We start from the raw sequence: 22,551 nt of genomic DNA, 5'->3' as shown, positions 1-22,551 counted from the left end.
GGGCCTGTAACAGCTATGTGGTAATACTCCTCACTGCAGGCAAAGGACAACTTCCATTGAATTTCTGTTGTGCTGTTATTAAAGGCAAGAGGCTTTCTAGGGGGAGGGGGCATAATCTCTGGAAATGCTGAGGTCCCCCTCCCCAACAATGACAATGAGTAATAACATGTCTTGCGTGATGAGTGACCAGAAACTGCTGGCTAGAGATGAAGGAATTTAGACTGACAAGAAATGGATAATATCCTGAGAACCAGCCAGAGGTGTGTTCTGCAGCTGCCTATGGAAGCTTAAGAGTTGTGTAGCGAGGACAAAGATTGCACCATGAAGGGAAACATCTGGAAAAAAACTAACATGCAGAAATTAAACAAAAATGTGTCTTGAATTGTTGACTCCATTTTAAAGTCACTGTAGGAACCATCAGGAAAATTCAGCAAGTACACCGTACTTGCATTTCTAAAGTCTCCATAGCCAACAGACAAACAGAAGCAAATTCAAGTTAAGAGTATTGTTTTAAAATGCCTGTGCCCTCTCTCCAAACTCAAACTCTCAGTCCCCAATAACTGCAGAAGAAAAAAAACTGAGGGCCTCAACCACTCTGGACCAGAGATCTCCCCCCAAGTGTACGAGCAAACATCACCACACAGAGATACGGTACATAGGGTAGTCACAGATTATCTCTTGATGTGTAACTTACACACAGGGCATACAGCATGGAGTTGTTGGGACTAAGGCAAGACCCTAAAATCCAGTCAGTCCCCCACACCCCAGCAATACCCCCAAAATTCAATCAGTTCCCCACACCCCATCACTCTTGGAACAGAATAAGCAATCCTTATTTGTTAGCAGCATTGTGGAAATGTTGGTCTCTTCTATGACAGAATCATGCAACCATCATTGGCTCAGATAACTAGCAAGATGCACTCTTTCCCGCTCAGCAGGCACTTCCTGCTTTCCACTTTGCTCATGTCTCTCCCTCAGCCTTTTGCACCAGAAAAAAGTGGAGGTAACTCAGTTATGTTCTCTATCCAGCACCATTGGGTAGTTTGAAGTTCCTGTCCCACCTCTGCACCCTTATCCGTGGCCCTTTGTCAGGGTGGAGCCCATCCAGTCCATGCCTTTCCAGTCTGGCAGTGCCAAGGGAACAAGAGTGAAGAGGCGATCTCGTCTCCGTTCAAGGCTCTAGTCCTCTTTGAGGCGTTTCTGAAGCAAGGCCCAAGCTTTTTCTGCCTGTAAACAATGGACAAATTATTCAAAACATGCACCAATGCAGGACTCAGAGAGAGCCTGCCAAAAAATATCTGAAAGATGCTCTCGCCAGCAAAAGAGGTCTCTTACCTGCTCGTATGTGACCACTGGGTCCCATATTGTGCAAAATACTACATGTGATTGTTTCACACGCTGGCTGTTAGACATTTGACTTTGCAGTCGTTTCCTGGCAGCTTCCTCGCTCAGCCCATCTCTGGCTATGATGCGTTTTATGGCCTGGCAAAAAGAGAGGGGAAAAAAGTCAAACTGATTTGAAAAAGGTATTTTACTGAACCCAGTCAATGTTAACCAAAACATTACACTGTCCTACAAAGAAAGCACTCCTGTGTAAATGCACCTGTTCCACTACTTGTATACACAGCAAAGCAGATATGTATGATCATCACAGGTGCAGAGGCTAGACTACTGAAAATGCAATGTAATCTGGACTGCCCTTGATGACTGTCTAGTTGGTGCAGAATGTAGCAGCAGCTCACCTCCTTTGTTGGGATGAATGGCAGAGGCTACACCACATCAGTACTCCACCATCTGCACTGGCTCCTTACCATCTCTCAGGCACAATTCAAGGTGCTAGTTATGAACAATTAAGCATTCAGATCCTAAACATCACAGTGACCCACGTTCTCTTTTCTGGCACTTAGGGTGTGCACAAACAAACATGACCAGAGAAAAATCAAGCCTCTATGGAATGGCACTCCTCCCATTTTCGTCAGACATACAATCTTCCTCACAGGACTCAGCTCAGGACAAACTGGTTATGCTGATATTTAGCAGAGCCAACTGCACACATCACAAAACCACCTCCACTATCTCCCCAGTGCAGTTTTTCCAAGTTGAAAGGCAGACAGCCTGCCTGAAACATGGAGTGGAGGAAAACTGATGCTGAATTTGAAAAGAAATTGTTTGAGAAGCATGTGGAAGAGGAGAGGACATTGAGCTCACCCAGTAACGAAAAACAGAATCATCTATCTTGTTTGTGCTAGAGAGGCATTCTTTGTGACTACCAGACAATTTTTCCCCCATGAAAGGGGGAAAGTCCATGGAAGTCCAAGCTTCTATCCTTTCTAAAAGAGCTGTAAAATCATCCTCTTTGGGCTGCTCTTCAATAATCTGCAGCATCCAATACCAATCCAAGTGGATCCAGCAAAAAAATCTCATTCTAAAAATGTGGCATCTCCATCCTATTTTAGCCCTTATGAGAAAGACTGCAAAACAAGATGTTTGGCACCAGTTGCAAAAGCCACTGAGAAAAAAAATGGTACCTACCTCTTCCTCAGGGACGACAGCTGTCCAGATCTCATGCACCATATCTCCCCAGCCCGCCTCCAACAGTACGGCTGCGTCCAAAACACAAACGGCCTTTCCTGCAGAAGAGGCAGTGACCATTTTGAGAAACTTTAATGGCAGCTGGGAAAATGACTCCCTCTTGAGAGGGAACGCAGGACTCTTTTCTCACATTAGTTCTTCTGCGTGCATAGTCTCTCAGGGCTGAACCAGATGCTCCACTAAACATGTGGTCACTGCCCAAAATGTCAGCTGTATTCTTAGCAGCTCCCCAACCCCAGAAACATCTCACAGAACCTATCTCTTGTGACAGTACAATGTTCTAAATTTTCATGTCCTTGCTTTTCCCACTGGCTACCTCTGGCATAGAAATATGGAACACTGCAACCTCACCAAATGAAGTAAGTTCCTCTCAATATTGTTGAGTGGGGAAAACTTTAGGTAGCAGTTATACTTAGTTCAGTGTCTAGTTCAGACCTCTAGGACTTTGTTAACCCCTTTTCTGTTTTGCTCACTGCCATGGCCATATCCAGCGCCCTCCTCTTGGAAGTCTGCTTACACTCCATATCAAATTTAAATGTCATACAGCTGAATTCTAAGCTCCCCAGTGCTGGTGTTGTGCTCGCAGTCCTGGTGCTGGGTGTTGCAAAACTGCTGTAAGGCACTTTCCTGCCTGCGGGAGACACCCAGTGCTGGCGGAGAGGCCAGAAGGAGACCAGAAGAGCACCAGAACAACTCCAGTGAAGAGCTCCGGGCAGTAAACATTCCTGCCAAACTTTTTGAGATGGTGAAGGGGGCAAAACTGGGCGGGGGGAGGGTGGGCCAATCAGGCCTGGGGGGCGGGAGCAACAACAGAAACTGCCATCAAATCCTATGCCCTGTCCGGAGCAGCGGAGCCTGACAAGGACCTCCTCAGTTCTGCACCAGCTTAAGAGCTAGCACAGATCAGAGGAGACCCATTGGGGCCAGCAGAGTTCTATATGGGGTAAAGGAACAAATGTTTCCTTATCCCAAGGAGACTCCAGCGGCTACTCTGGCCCCGTAGGATATAGCGGCGGCCATTTTGGCACAGCTGTACCATGCAGTGCTAGCAGTCCATAGGACTGGGCTATAAGTTTTCCATCTCACCATATTGTATTTTCTCTCTTAATGTTCCCTATCCCAGTCCCCTCTGCTTGCTCCTTTGATTGGAATGAGATCCCCCACAGAGGCATGTCAATGCACCGTCCCTTAAACGCACCATCCTTTGCAAAGCTTGTCTTTTGAAAACTGTTTCTGGTGCTTAATGTAGTTTTCCACAGTTTGGAGTGGCACCTTTCCTCCTCTAATTTGTTTAGAAGCCAAAAGATGGCACATCATTCGTTTATTGGCCCATTGAAAGCTAATCCTAATAAGTTACCATCACTCATAGAAGATTAGCCTCAGGGCTTCACTTAGAAAACCCTGGAAAGCAGAAGTTGTGAATGGAAAAGAAAAGGTCACCAACAAAGATTTAGTTGAAACAAATCCAGATCCTTTTAGCTTTGTACAAATGTATGGTTCTTCCTCAGTTCAATGTATAGATATAACAGTTTCAACTATCCAAACTCCGGCCCACAGGAAAAATTACTCTGGGCATGACAGTGGTGAAGCCTTGCTGTTCCATCACGCAGCCGACAGTTTTCATGCCCAAACATTGCTAAGCCTCATGCCAGGGAGCTGCTTCCCTGCGAAATCGAGGCACAGAGCCTTCTGGGATGTGAGGCTTGGCAATGTCAGGGCATGAAAACTGCTGTCTGCATGGCAGAATGGCAAGACTTTGCCACCACTGAGCTGTGCTCAGAATAATTTTTCTGACACACCTTGGACCTCTGGCCCAGACAACAACTGCTCTATGCACCTGTTTCCTCACCCCCACAACTCCCCTCCTCACCTTGTGCGGCTGCCTCCTCAACCTTTTCTCTCGCTACTTGAGCCATTGCCGGCCACATGATGTCAGTCAGCCTCTTTAACTGCTCCTGATAGAAGAGAACAAAGGAGAGTGGAAAAGGGAATTTAAACACAATGAAGTGTTTCAGCAAAAGAAATTGGGGAATGCTAAGATGTGGCACCAATTCATGTGTGTGTGTGCAGGATGGGGAAACTGGATCAAAGCATGTATCTGTGCAAAGCATAAAAGGCACTTGGCCAGTCATCACTACACCATAAAGGAAGATGATTAACCCAGCCTGCACTCTGCAAGAAGAAGAGGGGTACTGTAGCATCCCCTACTTCCTGCTGTTCAGCTCCATTCTATGGATCACGTGGAATTTAGCGTATAGTGAGAGACTGTCCTAGAACGCAGTGCAACTTTCACCCACACACAGAGGAAAACACCCTGAGAAAAGAGGTCAAAGGGCGTAGCAAGGCAACGACAAGGCTAGTTAGTGCCAACGGTGAACAAAGGTGAACAAAACAAGCGGCTGGTCAGAGAGGAAGGGCTGATGTTAAAGATTGAACCAAGCAAACCCCAGGAGGCTTTACCTCGTCTCCAAACACTTTGGCCCCCAAAGCCTGCCTGTTGATGGTGCCATCTTCATTCACAATATCTGCAAAGACAAGCAGGAGAATGCAGGGTGTAACAACCTGCTTTGTTCCAAAACATCTGCTGAGCATGCCCCTAGAGGAAAATGGCAGCTTTCCCTCATCCACAGACAGAGGAGCTGTCAGAGATCATGTCTCTTCAGAGTTCAGATCAGGCCCTCTTATTTCTATTCAAATTTTCAGCTGCTGGGCATGATTCCACCTCCATCTTGAGGTGGAAGAACTGCCATGATGTTATCCTCAAGGTACTCAATCCAAAGCAGTATTAGAAAAGGGGTACAGTAGTAGTATCACAGGTGTCTTCCTTTGGAAAGACACAACAAAATGAGCTGATTTTAGACCATGATGCACTTATCTTACCATATGAGTGCGCTGTCACAGAACACCTTTAGAACACAAATGCTGAGGTCATCAAGCTCAAAAATGAGCAAGGAAATCAGCCTGAGTAGGAACAGTACTACTATTTCTATATCAAAAATACCCAACACTTTGCATATATACTAGGTTATAAAAACTAAGTTTAGCCTGAAGTATTTACCTCATCCACCTTACCCAATGATTGGCTGAGTTACTGCAATATCATTAGATGTTCACAACTTTTCTAACTGCTCAAGGCAAACAAAGCAATAGAGTGTTAACAAACGGTACAGCAAAAGGGAAACTAAGTCTTGATAGAAGAAAATAATTGTACTGCGTCAAGGAATACAATTATCTAGACTGAGGGCTAGGGAGCCAGAGAGACAAAAATCCTTGGTACACCTCCCATGCAAATACTTTATGGGGCACATTGACTTCAAATGCCGTCCCTCACCCATCAGCAGTACCTGCTCCAAACGCTTCCACCACCTGATCATATACAAGACCCCCTGGTAAGTAGATGTTGTGCCCCAAGGCGTCCATATCCAAATAGAAGGCACCAAGATGAGCTAAATGTTGGCCGATGGAACTCTTGCCACTGCCAGATATCCCCGTCAGGCCAATGATGTAGGGATAGGAAGGAAGAGACAAATCTTTCTGAAAAAGAGAAAGGAGAGTTATATCAGTCGATCATGCACCCCCTTGTTTTGATTACCCACCTTCGGCCCGCATGCTCTTTCCCCCATTTGACCCCCAAAAGCCTGGCTGCAACACCCTTTCGACAGCACAGCAATGACAAGACAGCCACTATCCTGTGAGCTCATCCCATCACAATGCTGCAATGTGTAGAGGCCTGCCACCATGTGAACTGCTGCCTGTCCTGACCCGGGTCCAAACGGAATGTTATGTATATCATGTGACTGGAACTTGCATGTATGATTTTTTTCAAATATTAATAGCCGCTGGGAGGGGTCCCGATTCAGATACGGCCCCTGGCAAGCGGGAAGGAGGATTATGGCCCATTGCTCCCAAAGCCCCAATCCAGATCCCACCCCTCTCTTCATGGTAACTGCGATTGATGGCTGAAAATCAAGCCAATGAACTGACCGACTAGTTTTACCCTTACATGCACATTTTCAGTCCTATATACTATTCCCTTATGGGCAATCTTCTCATCTGGAAAATACTGCTCTCCCACAGTATAGTTCTAGCATGTCTACTCAGAAGTAAGTCCCACTAAATTCCATGGGGCTTACTTTCAAGTATGTATGTTTAGAATTGCAGTCCCAGTATCCTCTTAAGCTACTCAGAAATATTTTGCCTCACTTGCTTGCCCTCCCTTTTCCCACACACTCAGAGCTTTTTTAAAGCTGCATAGAGCAGGAAAGGTAGGAAGAGAGGAACAAGCAGTAGCTGGTGTTGATGGGATTACAATGGGAGGGGGTGCCTCAGTGACCCACATCTAATCCCTCCCCAATCAGTGGTTCCTAGATAAAGCTAGTGGCCAAGGGTCTTACTGGCAGAAAGTTGGGATTTACTTCTTTACTCTATGGGTCACCTCCTCTCCATTTATTTCCATTCCTGAAGCAGTTATTCATATGATAGATCATCACAGGACATTGCTTACTCGTGGGGAGCGCAGCAGGGTCCCAAGCAGTCTGTGTCGAAGGCTAGAGGAGCTGATCTTCTCTTCCTCGTTCATGGCATGCAGGGAGTCTCTAGCCAACGAGATCTTATGGAGAGCCAGTTCAGCCAGACCCTGTAACAGAAATAGGGAGCATTGGGGAAGGAAGGTGAATGGAAAAGGACTAGAATATTCCTAAAGACTAGCATACATTATAACCTGTGGCCATTGCAAAGGTATACCCCCCACTTTTCCACACTTTATCTACCCCAATTACACATGGGTAAATTATGTACTGTGTCAGCATATAACAACCCATTTAGGTATATGTAGAGTAAAAAAGTACGTTTTAGTCAAAGCACCAGAAAAGATCTGAATAATTAACCTATGTTAAAAGATCTTAATGTGCATTCTTTTGCAAGGAAAGATTTATTTGCTGACATATCCTTAACCCCATGGGACTAACTGCCACATGATGCTAGAGTGGCTAAAAGTACATATAATGTTTTTAAAGGGTTAATTAAATACAGAGGAAATCAGCCTGTTGGTGAATCCTAAACTTGTGAGCAATAGACACAACTTCCATCATCGGAGAATATGTTCAATTACCAGATGTGAACAATAGTAAGGAAAGGTGCTGCTATTTTGCCCTTTGTGAAATTTATAGAATCGGAACCGGAACAGACCAAAAGGTCAACTAGCCCAACCACAGGAGAGTCACCTACAATCACAATTCAGATTACAGTAAACTACAAGTGCAGAGCAAAGATACTGCAAGAGGTAGAGCAAATAGTCTGCAGATTGGCTCAAGTGAGTAAGTCACTCCACATGCTGGAGGGAAAAGGCAAAATACTTACCAGAAATTTTAAAATGGCAGTTCTTGCAAGCACAACTGTGAATGGATAGGGTACTGAGCTACATTGGGTTGCTTGTCTGACCCAAAAGTTAATTTTAATGCTTTTAATCTAGAGCAACATTTCAGCATGATTCAAGTCAGCTTTAGCAGGAAAAGCAAGATGAAGTGAGACTGAAATAGGTGAAATATAGGTGAATAGGTGAATAGGTGAAATAGACTGAAATAGGGTGAGACTGAAATAGGAAAGAGGGAGGGACATATTTAACCTATGGAGCTCATTGCCACAGGCTGCTGCAATGGCCATGACTTTAAATAGGGATCAGCTAAATATAGGGAGGATCAGACTCTTGATAGCCCAAGAGCCCTGATTTACAACACAAACAAATTCCTCCAGGAGCAGAAGGCACAGATTACAAGGGATGATCTCGACAAGGGTGGGGCTCACACGACAATTACATTTTCCATCCTCCTCCTGTTGACAGCCACACCGCCCTTGAGGGTTTCCTCGCTGACCACAATGCACTTCAGGTCCACATCAGTGATGGAGGGGCCAAAGGGGTCAAACAGTGGGATGATGTCATACCGCAAGGAGGGCTTGATGTCCACCAAAAACTCAGTGAGCTGAGCCACACGCTGCTCAAAAGGCAGGATCAGCTCCTTTAGCATCTTGCCTGCAGGAGAGGAAGAGGAAGCAAAGGGAAGACATTGTTAGGAATGCATCAAATGTTCTCCACACACCCCACAGATGCCTGAGAGACATCACCTTACCCAGCATCAAAACACGGAGTTGCAAGCTTGGCGCCAGGAGAAAGCTGTTCTGTACTTTTTAAAACAGCAATAAGGGTAGGGAAACAAACTACTGCAAGGCCTTGAAATTAGCAGTCCTTTTGCCAAATCTGACACCTGGCCTATTGGTTGCAAATCAACTTTTAGGGTTTTCAGTTTGCCCCGCCCCCCATCGCAAACTGAGACAACTGAGAACTCTATCACAAAAGCCTAGGTTGATAGCAATATTGTTCTGTCTTGTTTTATTTCATTGTTTTAATTTGACGCCGTTTACGTACAGTGCAAGCTGACCTGTGCAGGAAAGGCAGCTAATACATTATTTTAATACATACATACACTGTATGTCGGGGGGGGGGGAAGGAAGTAAGAAGCATACAGGCAGGATAACAGAACATTCAACTATCCATGCTGAGCACTTCACATAAGGCATAACTGCTGCCCCCAAAGGTAAAAGATTTGCTGTCTAGGATGCAGGGAAGGATGAAGCACACTGCCAGGCAAGTTCTGCCAACGATCAGAAGACTGTGGTAGGTTATTGTTTACATTCCTTTTCATCCTAATGAGAACTGGGAATTCAGGGGGAAAGAAATACTAGCCCAAAGCACATACTTTGTGTCAGAGGAAGCAGAAGTCTCCCTACTGTAATTAAAATGTACTGTAATTACATTTTATTAGTATACATGAGCTGCTAGGTAGACTAGAAATTAGCCAAATAAATAAAACATCTGTAAATTCCCCTTCTCCTCTATGCCACAGCAACAAACCTTTACAAGGAGGCAGAATGAGAGGGAGACATGGGATGGACCATCTTCATCAGCCTTCACTAGCTCCTGAAAATGCCCCCTTCCAGGCAATCTAACTGCCAACAACTGACACTGCTTCAGTCAGGTAAGAAGAGGCTGTCACTCCAAGCAGCTCAAGGAAAAGGGCAAACTGTCTGTCCCAAAGTTATATGGCACCAAATATATTTTAATCCTGGTGAGATCTGACACATTTTTACATTTCCTGCTCAAGCAGCCAAAATAATATAAGAAGAAAATGCCAGGAGCCTGCATAGCAAAGATTTATATAGCCCTCTGCAGGGTTAATGCCTAGAAGTCTGACTGTCTGGACCCAGGAATTTTTCAGAGTATCTCAGGTGTGCCTCTCAGATGTCTGAAGAAGCCTAAGAGTTGCTGTTTCACTCTGTGTCCAGTCTATATATTGGCAGAACTGGGAGAAAACAACTGAGAACCAGAACACAAAATTACAACAGGGATTTTGACAACATCCTGCTCACCCCTCTGGTATTTTCATGCAAATGCAAGAAAGGCAAGGCAAAAGGGCTGAATTCTCATCTTGCTGGAGACACAGCAGGATAAGGGTTTTTACACTGTCACCTCCTACCAGAAAAGGATGGGACTGAGCATGCTCCCATCATTCAGATCCCAAAGCATGCTCCCACCATTCAGATCTGCTTGCAAGCCATTCCACACCAAATCGAAACTGTGGCTTGGGGCAAGAGGATGATCAACATCTGCAAAATCCAGTGAAATAATTTTGTAAAGTTACTAAAAGCTTTAGAAAAATCTCACTGTTAAAAGTCGAAGGCACAATGCCCAATACATTTTTAGGTATTCCCAGATTCTGCTCCGCAATAAAAGGAACTAAAAAGTTTTTAACAACTATTATCAGATGGGGAAGAGGAGAATTTAGACAGCATTGTATTTTAGGTATCAGTTTTTAACAGGGCTAAACATTTCGAATTTCTTGACACCAGCGGCAAATTTTTGCATGCCCAGGCTACCAAGTACGCATCATTTTCCAGTCCTGCTCACTGTTTTCACTTTGTTTTCATTCAAGTTTCCAGTCCTCATTTACTATGGTGAGAGAAAAAAAGAAAAACACTCCAAATATTTCTGCTTGGAGCTTTAGAATGCAACTTTCTCATTCAGTAACAGTTTTTAAAGCTCCTGCACTCACCTCCCTGATTCTATGACCTATTACTTAGCAGTGTCTTGTGGCTTGATTGCTTCATTCCCTAGATTGTATCCTAGTCCCTCATGGAGTAATAGAAAAATTTCAGTTATGTTTTAAGAAAAAAAAGGATAAATTACTCAGCCCAAAACAAAGCACATAAGATGCTATAGGGCTGAAAAAAACTCTTAGACATACAGAAATGTAGATACAATCCATCTAAAATTCTAACATATTCTTCAGCCTGTTATAACTATTTCCAAAAATTTGACAGTAATGTCTGAAATCTTTTCCAAAGTCTAGGAATGTATCTGACTGATAAGAAGAGGTGTATGAAAACAGTGTTGTTTTTTTCAGCCCATTGCGTTCAGTAAGACTTAGGCTGTAATCCTATCTTACCAGAAACAAACACCTCTACTGATAACAAATGGCTCCAGCCAAGGCTAGAAATGTTTTCAAAGTTCTAAACAATGACATCAAATGTCTAAGCATTAAGGGACCTATTCCACCAACCTGGGATCTTCTAGTCCTGATTCCAGTCACAGAACTGTCATTCTGTTTCAAGAATCTGGACTATTTTGGAAAGCTATCACAAATGTTTCTGGCTTCTGACTTCTGGTTTTGCAGGAGCTTAGAGAAGGAGCATACATGGTTCAAAGGGACCCACTTTCCAGGAGATCTTTGTCCGAGACGCCCACTAGCAGCCGATTTTCTGCCAGCATACAGCTTGCACTCAGAAGGATCCTGTGACCGTTGTGAAGCCTATCGAAAGTGCCTCCCACGACGACATCACTGTAGCTCTGCAGGGGCTCTTCAGTTATGTTGGTCTCAGGATGCAGGGGCAGCTCTCCATCACTGACTCCCAGCTCATACTCAGGATACAACAAAACAGAGATAAGATTGGGACGACAGCTGTAGCAGCTGGTGGCATAGCGCTCCAGGCGCTGCTTCACTGGGTTGGACTGCCCCCCATCTCCAGTCTCAAAGTCAGTGAGTACCACTTCAGGTGGTTGGGAGAGATTCTGCACAGAGCCGAGGGTTGGCGGAGCACTGCCCTGGTTGAGGATGTTGGTGAGCAGCACCCGGACATCAAGGTGGCGATGGATGTCCGCATCAGTGTACAACTTACTGATAAGGGTGTACACTTCAGATGTAGCTGGGACATACGTGGAACGGGGTTGCGTGGAGCCTGTCAAACTGAGTCCTGGCTGTAAGTGGACATAGAGGGTGTCTTGTACCAGCCGGGCAGCTGAGGCCAGGATGGGCACCAGGCGCATGGAGAGTGCAGACAAAGGCGACGTCAGGACCAGCAGGCCTGAGCGGAAGACCGACATGCTGCCCAGGAGGAACATACAAGCAGGCAGAGAGTGGTGCAAGAGAGAAGAAAAGTAAGTGGGAGGCAGCAATAAATACCTAATATATATTTCAGCCCTGCCCTGCCCTGTCATGTTACCACCTCCTCTATGCTTTTTTATTTTTTTGACTACAGCATTAACACTGGTTAATGGACAATTCAGCATGCACAAATGAGTAACAGACAATTTTCCCTTCTCCTCTGTCCACTGACTCTCAGACAGCTAGGAGGAAAATTGCTAAAAAAAAGTATAAGAGAAGCACCTGTGTTTTATAAAGTAACCACTTCTACCCTCTCTTTCCCAGTACTCCCAATTTCCCCATTCCCAGATACAACATCACAGAAGTAGTGTTTCATCAACATGTCCTTTATAGATAGTTACCAGATACAAAGTGGGACAGAGTGGCTAAACCTTTAACCATTGTACAGAAGAGGGAATTTTGACAGGTGCAGCTTTTTAAACCCTTCTGTGTTGAGCTGCACCAGCTAAAATTCCCTCTTCTATACAATCATTAACCCATTTTTGCCCAGCCCACTGGTGTACATATTTTATCCCTGTTGCATATATGCAACGTTGGGCAAAAATGGCTTAAAGGTATAGGCACTCTGTCCCACTTTGTATCTGGGTCACCTTATTTATAGAGCATATTTTCTCCAATGCCCAACCAAGAAAAGCATCATATTACTATCTGAGACAATACATTTTCCTATTCATTGGAATCAATGAATCAACCAATTCCAATCAATACATTTTCCATTCATTTAAGTATTGACACTCCAGACCTACCACCCAACCCCATCCACATTTTCTTGAAAGTAAAACCCACAGACCTCCCCAACCTGAGCTTCCTGGCTGAGAGGGATTTGAAACAGGTCTTCCCAGTCCTGGTCTGAGTCTCTAACTCAGCCATTTTCAACCACTATGCCATGGCACACTGTTCTGCTGCAAATGGTCTGCAGGTGTGCCATGGGAGTTTGGGGGAGAATCATTTGTTAGCAGAGCCACTGTGGGATGCAAGATCCTGCCAGCAGTGTGGTGTGCCTTGCCAACTGTCAGAAAACCGATTGTGTGCCTTGACCATTTTAGCACCTTGTCAGTGTGCCACAAGATGTAAAAGGCTGAAAATCGCTGCTCTAACCAACCAATGATGTACATCAGTGCTTCTCAATGTTTGTTCTCCACCTCACATGGTCGCCTGTTTGAAGTACCACCGGAAATAACTGGCGACGACATCAGTGCCAGTTACTTCTGAACTGGGAGGCCAGATGTGATGCGACAAGCACCAGTGGGAAGCTCGGGTGGACGGGAGGGCTTTATTGAGTGTGGAAAAGCATGTTTGGAGCTCTGCCCACTGAGCCAAGCTTCCTCCTGCTGTCTGGATCATGGGCCTGGTCTTGCTGGCCCTGGGTGGCAGAGGGTCAGCGAGACACCACCTCAGCCACCACCAGTGGTATCCATGCCACTGCTTGAGAGACACTGGTGTGCATCAGCCTGGTTCTCAGCCTGACACACCCCACAGCTGCCCTTCCAGCTCCACCAACCTCCATGCTCCCTCCAGTCACCAGACCCCAGCCAGAGTCTTGCTGCTTCCCAGCAATCTCTCTCCGGGGAAAGCTGGTCTCCCTTTGCTTCACCCTCAGCCATGCTACAGCCCAACCCTACTCACACTTTCCTGGGAGTAAGCCCCATTGACTTGAATGGGACTTACTTCTGAGTAGACCTGCATAGGCTAGGACTCTAAGGCTGCCAACCTATCCACACTTTCCTGGGAGTAAGCCCCATTGACTTGAATGGGACTTACTCCTGAGTAGACCTGCCTAGAACTGGGCTGTTAAAGGGCAGCCTGTCCCCCAGCACAGGCTGCTGTGTCCTCTTCCCCCCAGCTCCCCCGTCCCATAATACTTCTTATCTCACTCACAGACCCTTCCCCCCTACCCCTTGACAGCGCGAGGAGAAAGCACAGCACCTCTCACTCACCTGCTGGGCAGCTCCAGCCCAGGCATCAGCTGACCCGGAAGCGCCTCCCCCAACCGGAAGTGCCTTCATTGATGGGGGGAAAAATTCAAAACAAAAAAGCAAAACGACGTGTTTTTTAAGCAACTACTTTCATGCTTTTGCGTTCGACTGGGGTCCTTTTTCGTTTTAAAACGTTTCTTTTAAAAAGGCAGAAACGCCGGAAGTGACGTGAAAGGAGGAGGAGGAGGAGCGCGCGCGAGGGCGGCCGTTGACAACTGAAAGGGGCGGGGCTTGAGTTAAGGGGCGGAGGAGGAACGCCCGTCGGAGACGGTGTCAACTGAAGAGGGGCGTGGCTTCAGCTAAGGCGCTTCTTGGGACAGCTGATCCTAATAAGGAAAAAAGCCACAGGATTTTCGGAGGGGCGTGGCCTGGTGAGTGGGCGGGGCAACGGAGATGAAGTGAAGAGCCTTGCGAAAGGGGAGGCTGAAGAAAGGGGGCGTGTCTTCTTGTGGAGGGGCGGGGCTAGGGTTGCCAAACCCCTTGTGAATATCCTGTCAGCAATTTTTTTTCCCCACTGAATCAAGTTGCAAAGTATTTTGGGCTTTGTAGGAATGCAAAAGGCATATAGTAAATGCCTATATATATATATTCTATAGGCGTTCAAGTTAAGAATAAAAATGTTATTTATAAACACACACACGCCTATAGAATATGAAAAAGTGGTATAGTGGTATAGTAAACACCTATAGAATATATAGCATATATAAGCATATATATGTGTGCATATATATATATATGCTTGTGCTTATAAAATATAATTATAAAAACCAATTATAGTATTGTATTGGCAACCTTCAGTCTCGAAAGACTATGGTATCGCGCTCTGAAAGGTGGTTCTGGCACAGCGTCTAGTGTGGCTGAAAAGGCCAATCCGGGAGTGACAATCCCTTCCACACCGGGAGCAAGTGCAGTCTGTCCCTGGTCTGTCTCCCTGGCTATGGGCCTTCCTTCTTTGCCTCTTAGCCTCAGACTGTTGGCAAAGTGTCTCTTCAAACTGGGAAAGGCCATGCTGCACAGCCTGCCTCCAAGCGGGCCGCTCAGAGGCCAGGGTTTCCCACTTGTTGAGGTCCATCCCTAAGGCCTTCAGATCCCTCTTGCAGATGTCCTTGTATCGCAGCTGTGGTCTACCTGTAGGTCGCTTTCCTTGCACGAGTTCTCCATAGAGGAGATCCTTTGGGATCCGGCCATCATCCATTCTCACGACATGACCAAGCCAACGCAGGCGTCTCTGTTTCAGCAGTGAATACATGCTAGGGATTCCAGCACGTTCCAGGACTGTGTTGTTTGGAACTTTGTCCTGCCAGGTGATGCCGAGGATGCGTCGGAGGCAGCGCATGTGGAAAGCGCTCAGTTTCCTCTCCTGTTGTGAGCGAAGAGTCCATGACTCGCTGCAGTACAGAAGTGTACTCAGGACGCAAGCTCTGTAGACCTGGATCTTGGTATGTTCCGTCAGCTTTTTGTTGGACCAGACTCTCTTTGTGAGTCTGGAAAACGTGGTAGCTGCTTTACCGATGCGCTTGTTTAGCTCGGTATCGAGAGAATGAGTGTCGGAGATCGTTGAGCCAAGGTACACAAAGTCATGGACAACCTCCAGTTCATGCTCAGAGATTGTAATGCAGGGAGGTGAGTCCACATCCTGAACCATGACCTGTGTTTTCTTCAGGCTGATTGTCAGTCCAAAATCTTGGCAGGCCTTGCTAAAACGATCCATGAGCTGCTGGAGATCTTTGGCAGAGTGGGTAGTGACAGCTGCATCGTCGGCAAAGAGGAAGTCACGCAGACATTTCAGCTGGACTTTGGATTTTGCTCTCAGTCTGGAGAGGTTGAAGAGCTTTCCGTCTGATCTGGTCCGGAGATAGATGCCTTCTGTTGCAGTTCCAAAGGCCTGCTTCAGCAGGACAGCGAAGAAAATCCCAAACAAGGTTGGTGCAAGAACACAGCCCTGCTTCACTCCGCTTCGGATGTCAAAAGGGTCTGATGTGGAGCCATCGAAGACAACAGTGCCTTTCATGAAGGGCATGAAACCAATTATATGGTTTTAGAATTATATGGTTTATAATTATAAAAACCAATTATATGGCTTTAGAATTATAAAACGAATCATTGTTCAGGTGTGATGATGGGGGCGATAATTTTGTTAGTGATATTTTTGGCACCGATATCAATTGCTTCTATTTAATTTTTTTTTTGTTAATTTTATCTTGCATTTTTTTATTGCTGTGCACCACTTTGAGTGCCAGAAAAGCACTGTATATATCTTTTAAATAAATAAATATTTTTAAGTGGTTCCCACTGCCAGGAAAAATGGCCTATGCATAGCCACAGTGGAAATATTAGTACATGTTTAGGATTATTCCGCTCCACATGCTGAGGATTCTACAATGGTGTTTCTCAACCAGTGGTACAGGTACCAGCAGTGGTACTTGAGGTGGTTTCTGGTGGTACTTGCGGGACCCCTGGACACCTGCCTCCTGACCAGGAACGCAACACAACAAACAGCAGTAGGAGGTTCCAAAACATGCTTGTCTGTGCTCGAAAAAGTCCTTCTGTGCACCTCTTATGCTGTTTGTCTTGTCACATCTAGCGTCCCAACCGAGAAGAAACTGGCAATGATGTCATTGCCAGTTACTTCTGGTGGTACTTCAAATAGGCGGACTATGTGAAGTGGTATGACGGAGGACAAATGTTGAGAAACACTGCTCTACAATGAAAAGTTGACGTACCTTATGGAGAAGTGAGAGCCCCACTGGAGAGGGGCTTACGCTTTGTGGGAAGGGCCAAAGGGTGAGATGAGTGAGCATATTTGTGGCAAGAGCAAGACAGCAAGTAGCTTCGTCAATGGGGAGGAGCAAATGAGATTAAAGGAGTGACCCATTATATTTATACTAAGCACACTGAGGGCCAGATGCTATCCAACTTTTCAGCATTGAAATGCAGCTCTAAAGAAAGGGAACAAACATTACCTTATCTTGAAGAGACCTCTGTGAATGACCCCCCATGGCAGAGTACAGCACACATCCCATTGGCACAGCTGCCTTTGCATTGGAAAGTTAGATAGGGTTTGGTTCTTCAATACAGTTTATTGATTGTGTTTTAACTAACCATGAACGTGTGGTTCCAGGGCAATCTTTAATCCACAAGTTGACACATGGGCCTCACTGAGATAGTCACTCCATGCCTAGTTTGGCCTTCAGTCAGCAAGTGGAGGCTCCCATGACTGCCCTTTTCCATACAAAAACATTTCCTGAACCTAGAAATCTAGCATTTTACAGAAAAGGGTTTTAGCCTAGCTTTCTTCATGACATGAAGACGTGAAACTTCATGACCTAGTTTGCTTTTGAGGTGCTCATCATAGGTAGATATTGAGTATTTTTATGTGTGTGCGTTCAGTCAAGTGAGCCATCACTTGCAGTTGAAAATGAGATAGCCCGGGGCCCAGGCACAAGTTTACCACCTTCGCAAGAACTTGGCCATCATTTCTTCACAAGCTTTCATCCAGATGCTGGGTAAGCCCAAGGGAAGAACTCCAGGTGGTGGTAATGTTTGTCTGGGTGGCGGGGAGGCATTCCAGGGTGGGGAGAGGGCAGCAGGAGAAACAGGATGGAAGGAGGGTGAGACTGGCAGAGCTCTGCTCTGCTGGTTCCAATGCTCCGTGTTGGGCTATTTTTCTGGCCAGACTGGAGGAGACCCATTGAGGGGCTTGCACCCTTAACTGAGGGAAAGGGACAAATGTCCCGGAGACTGGGGCAGCTGCTGTGGTGCCCATAGTATGGGCCGCTGCTCCTCTGGACACAGGGCAGCTTAGGATTGGGCTGCTATCCTCCCTTCTGAGCACTGATAGCCATACCCACCCCACCACCACTGGAGAGAAGGGTACAGGGTTTAATACTTTACATTCTGGGAATTAATCTTGTCTCATTCCTAATGAAGAGGGAGGGAGAGATATAATACTTGTTTTTATATTCATTTGCTAGAATTCAACTCTTAAAGAAAATAGAATAAATCAAATAGTAGCTCTGAAACTATTTAGAGTGCATTTTTCTAATCATTAACACACAGCACAGGCTATGTCTACATAACTGATCAAAAGATCCCTTTCTGAAACTGACTTGAACCCTGGTACCCTTCTTGCCATTTATAGTTCTTACCGTGTTTATTCAATTGCTATTCTCCTCAGATCAATTCTGTCAGAGTATCTTCCTTTTATGAAATTCTTGGATTGCACAGCAGTTAATGCAGTTAACTCACATGTTAATAAGGGCATAAGGGCACTTGTTAATGCCAGCCAAACCTAGTGTGGAGGGCAAGTATCTTATGCAGAGGTAACCGAGCCACATGATATGTACTATGTTGTGATTGTTATCAGTGACAAAAAAGCAAGGAAAGTAGAACAGTTTTTATTTAGGCCAAGCCTACCTAAGACACACAAGGCATTTTTTAAAGCTAAACCACAAAACCATGAAATCTATGCGAATATAAAATCTCAATGAACCAAGGGCAGCAAGGTGAAGACATGCAGGGGTAGGACGATCAGCAGTACAAAGGCATAATATTTCACCTGATTGATTAAAAAAAAAAAGACAAATTAGCATTAAAAATAAATAAATATGTGCAGTGGGCTGAACAGGTGGAAGAAAGGAAGGGAAGCAAATTGCCTAAAGTGATTTCCACTTCATAAATGCCTTTGATCAACTTACCAAAGCACATCCTTTCCCCTTCATCCTCTCCAACCCCAGTTTGGTTCAAATAAAAAGTGTTTGATACTTAATGTATTAAGTTCTAGTGTTCTGACCTGAGTAAAAGAAACCTTTGTTGGTTGATTGTATGGGCTAAATGAAAATTAATATGGGAACTAATTTGAGTCATGGGTGAGTACAGAATCACTCATATTATTCTAACAAATTTAGAAATTAAAATTTTTTTAAATCTTTGTAACATTTCACTTTTAGTTCTCAAAGGGCACAATCCTAATCCCTTATGTCAGTACTTTCCAGCACTAGCATAGCAGTGCCAATGGGATGTGTGCTGCATCCTGCAGTTGGATGTCACTCTCGGAGGCCTCCTCAAAGTAAGGGAATGTTTGTTTCCTTACCTCAGACCTGCATTGCCCTTATGTCAGTGCTGGAAAGCACTGACATAAGGGGTTAGGATTGTGCCCTAATGCTATTTTAGCATGTTCTGTGTTATGGATACTGTTGTATTTTGGAGACAGAGGATACTGCCCCCCATATACGTATTGAATCAGGCATGTTAATAGTATTAGGCTGCAATCCTATACACACTTTCCTGGGAGTAAGCCCCATTAAACACAAGGCAACTTCTGAGTAGACATGCATAGGATTGTGTTACTGTTATTGCATCAAAAATTTAACATTGTTTTTAAAGCTACAGTAAATCTTAAATGCTATAATGTTGGATTATCAAATTGACACTGGTGTTCAGGATCTGAACATGTATGACACTTCATTTCAGATTAGTAGACTATACACTGTATTGAAAATAAGAGAGACGTATGGGAGAGACTCTCACCTGTCATTCATGCCTACTTAGTCATACGTCACAGTGTCTTGCTCCTTCTGTGTCCCACGGGTCCCTGTATCACGATCTCTGGAGGTCAGGACAAAGGCTGGGGCAGTTTTGTTCACTTGGATGCCCTTGGCGCTGAAGTATGACTGCAGGGCACTGAGGAACTGCGGGGGAGGATTCACATGGACCACATTAGTATAGATCTCTTATGCATTTATGGCCAACTTCACCAATTGGCATCATTGGGCAGCTACTAAGGCCCCAGAGCTCCCAGGTAAGTTAATGTATGATGATACCCATTTGAACCAGAGCTTGAGAGGGTGAAAACAGGTAATGGACAACTAAAGAGGATGGAAAAATGAAAAGCAAGTAGACAAGGAAACAGGAGGATGGGTGGAGAGGTCAGTTCCTAGTTATCTGTAGCCCGGCAGTCATTTAAACTACATCATCATAGTTTTCATCGAAAGCTTCAAGGTATGCTGGAAGTTTTTTTAATCTCGTATTCCTCACCTCTAGAACATTACATGCACCCACGCAGCAAGTTCTAAGGTGTTTTTATACCTCGTCTAGTGCAGGAAAGTTGTGATCTTCTAGACTGTCACTGCTTGCAGTTTGTTGCCAGACAGACTCCTTTGCCTCACCTGCCTCTGGACTCTGTGTGACCCTGCATATGTATCCGACTCTGGATATGTATACCCATATACCCTGCATATGTATCTCTCCTCACTCCCAGTCTCAAGGCACTGCTACCCCAATTCCACCTTGTTTTGCTAAATGCTTAGATCCAACAGTGTTCCACAGAAGTGGACAAGATGGTGTCTTGAGGGGTCTTTCCTTGAAGCTCTAAGCATAACAAAATCATCTTTTCTGGTTGGACTGATGCCACAGAGTCCAGAGAGCAACAAGGAACAGTAGTGGGGCTACATGATGCCAATTGTGTAATGAAAACCATAGTACTAACTCATTAATTTTCAGCAGAAAAACACAATAGCAATTCAGAAAGCTCCGACTTTTCACCACAGGATCTCCTGTGAGCTAAAAGATGAGCAAAAAAGGAAGAGGGATGAGGAGGGAGGGGAGGGAGCAGTAATCCCATATTTGAGAGTCAATTAAGCTACTGGAAAGTTGTGATGACTATCCACTGGACACACACATGAGCAAAAGATGAAACTGCCAAGTCTCCATCACTACAGAGGCAGAGCCAGCATTGCCACCACAGTCGTCGCCCATCTGCTTGTCTCACCCCTGTTCAAGGAACACTGATGTTAGAGGCTAAACCTGAAACCTTAATTCAAGTCATGAAGCAGTAGCCATGTACCATAGCCAAGGAAGAGCCTTCTCTCTTTACAGCCAGCCTGGGACTGCAAAAATGGGGGAGTGTCAAGCTAGCAAGCCACAGTATATGGGTGGAGGTGCAGGACTGAATATGGCCTGGCAAAACACACCAGTGGACCAGCCTGCTTTAATTGACAAGTTAATCTGTCGAAACTTTAGTTGATTGGTGTGGCTGCAAATTGTTTATTTGGTGGTAGTGGGGGGAGGGGGGCTTTTCATGCATACCTTCAAAGCAGCTTGCAACTAAAACCAGAAAAAAAACTTTTTAAAAAGGGCCCACTTCTGTGTTTCTTCAGTCATTTGAGTAGAAAGAAAGAAAGAAAGAAAGAAAGAAAGAAAGAAAGAAAGAAAGAAAGAAAGAAAGAAAGAAAGAAAGATGTCTTCTCTGACCCAGGTACAGTGGGTGGGGAGCTCTGCTGCAATGTTGGGGAGCACTCTGCCCATGTTCAATTGGCCCCTTTTATGATTGTTTCACATGTTTCAGGGCTAAGCAGAAATGAAGCTCTTCCTCTCACTTCACTTCATCCCTCTTACCAGCTCTCTGTTTTGCAGCCGGGCCAGCTCCCTCCAGTGTTCATTCTGAGTGTCTCTTTTAAGCACCCAGCCCTGCGCAAGGAGACACAGGAGACCAAGGAGGAAGGCAAGTTGCAGAAGCGGCTTCATCACTCTGGAAACAACTGCCTCTGAAAGGGAGTCACTGGAGAAGAGAAACAAGGCAAGAGAACGCAGCTGGAGAGAGCAGTGTGGAAGGAACCATGTCTAAGAACTGCAGCTGAACTGGCCACAGGTGTCACTCTCTCATTTGAAAGCCACACTTGGGACTTTGGCAATCAATGTTTGAATGATTGGGGGGAAATTGGAGGGCTCTTAATGAAATCCACTAGCCCCACTTCCTTACTCCCTCCAGTTTTGACAGGGAGTATCTGCTTGCACAACAAAGACAATAGATTGGACTGAATGTTCACTTAATGATCTAATCACATAACAACAGGGATAGGATAACATATCCCTGTCATTAAGTGGCACACGGCTGTATTTTCTCGCCAAAGTTAAAATAGTCTAATCTGGAATTTAAATAACTATTATTTCCAGTGATTGATGTTGCTAGGTTCCTTTTTTGGGGGAAAAAAATTATCACAGAGTTTTATCGATCACATTTTAAGACAATAAGCCTTAGCATTCATTTGTGAAATAGCCTGTTTTCTCAATATTTCTTAGTGTCCATCACCTGTCACTGCATCAAAAGAATACTTATTTGAATTACCTACACCCAAATCTCAAGTTAGAAGAACTTGCCGGAGAATTCTCTCCCATCTCCCAAATTCCTTTCCGCTTTTGCTATGTATTTTGCCATGCGCTGACATTGGGACCTGTGGTCTGTCAGCTCAAAGCCCCTCATGGTGGAATATCTGCAAAAAGGGATGCCTTACCTCTCCTGTTCCGTGTTTTCAAGATGCAAAGTCTGTGAAGTATGGAACAGACACTTGTTTCCCCCCTCCTTATAAAGCCCTCAAGCAGAAAAGGGAGGGGAAAGATAGAGCAAAGGAACCGCCACCCTCACCTGGCGGAGAGAACAAGTAGGTGGGCAGTTAGCATTTGTCAAAACAGATGCTCTGGTTCTGGCAAAG

At 45.1% G+C, this 22,551-nt stretch overlaps 1 protein-coding gene across 1 annotated transcript; it reads right to left on the bottom strand.

The window, feature by feature from the left end:
• Window positions 1-471: 471 nt before the first annotated feature.
• COASY (Coenzyme A synthase) lies at window positions 472-14,193 on the bottom strand. Its single transcript, XM_066627169.1, has 10 exons — window positions 14,024-14,193; window positions 11,359-12,026; window positions 8,406-8,620; window positions 7,097-7,228; window positions 5,937-6,126; window positions 5,053-5,117; window positions 4,463-4,547; window positions 2,533-2,630; window positions 1,336-1,482; window positions 472-1,227 (listed from the first exon to the last, which is right to left on the bottom strand). Exons 1-10 carry the CDS (start codon window positions 14,047-14,049, stop codon window positions 1,180-1,182), a joined length of 1,674 nt encoding a protein of 557 aa, XP_066483266.1. The 5' UTR covers window positions 14,050-14,193; the 3' UTR covers window positions 472-1,179.
• Between the last annotated feature and the right edge of the window lie 8,358 nt (window positions 14,194-22,551).

This window comes from Tiliqua scincoides, chromosome 5 (assembly GCF_035046505.1).
Source record: "Tiliqua scincoides isolate rTilSci1 chromosome 5, rTilSci1.hap2, whole genome shotgun sequence".
Classification (NCBI taxonomy): Eukaryota; Metazoa; Chordata; class Lepidosauria; order Squamata; family Scincidae; genus Tiliqua; species Tiliqua scincoides.
This window is presented reverse-complemented; position numbering and strand designations above follow the sequence as displayed.

Bases quoted from the DNA above. Each gene is read 5' to 3' on its own strand.
- COASY (XM_066627169.1), bottom strand. From the start codon at position 14,049: ATGCCTGGGCTGGAGCTGCCCAGCAG. The intron at 12,027-14,023 runs GTGAGTGAGAGG...CCTCCTGGGCAG, and splicing joins GGGCTGGAGCTGCCCAGCAG to CATGTCGGTCTTCCGCTCAG. The intron at 8,621-11,358 runs GTGGGTCCCTTT...CCTCTCCTGCAG, and splicing joins GGACAAAGATCTCCTGGAAA to GCAAGATGCTAAAGGAGCTG.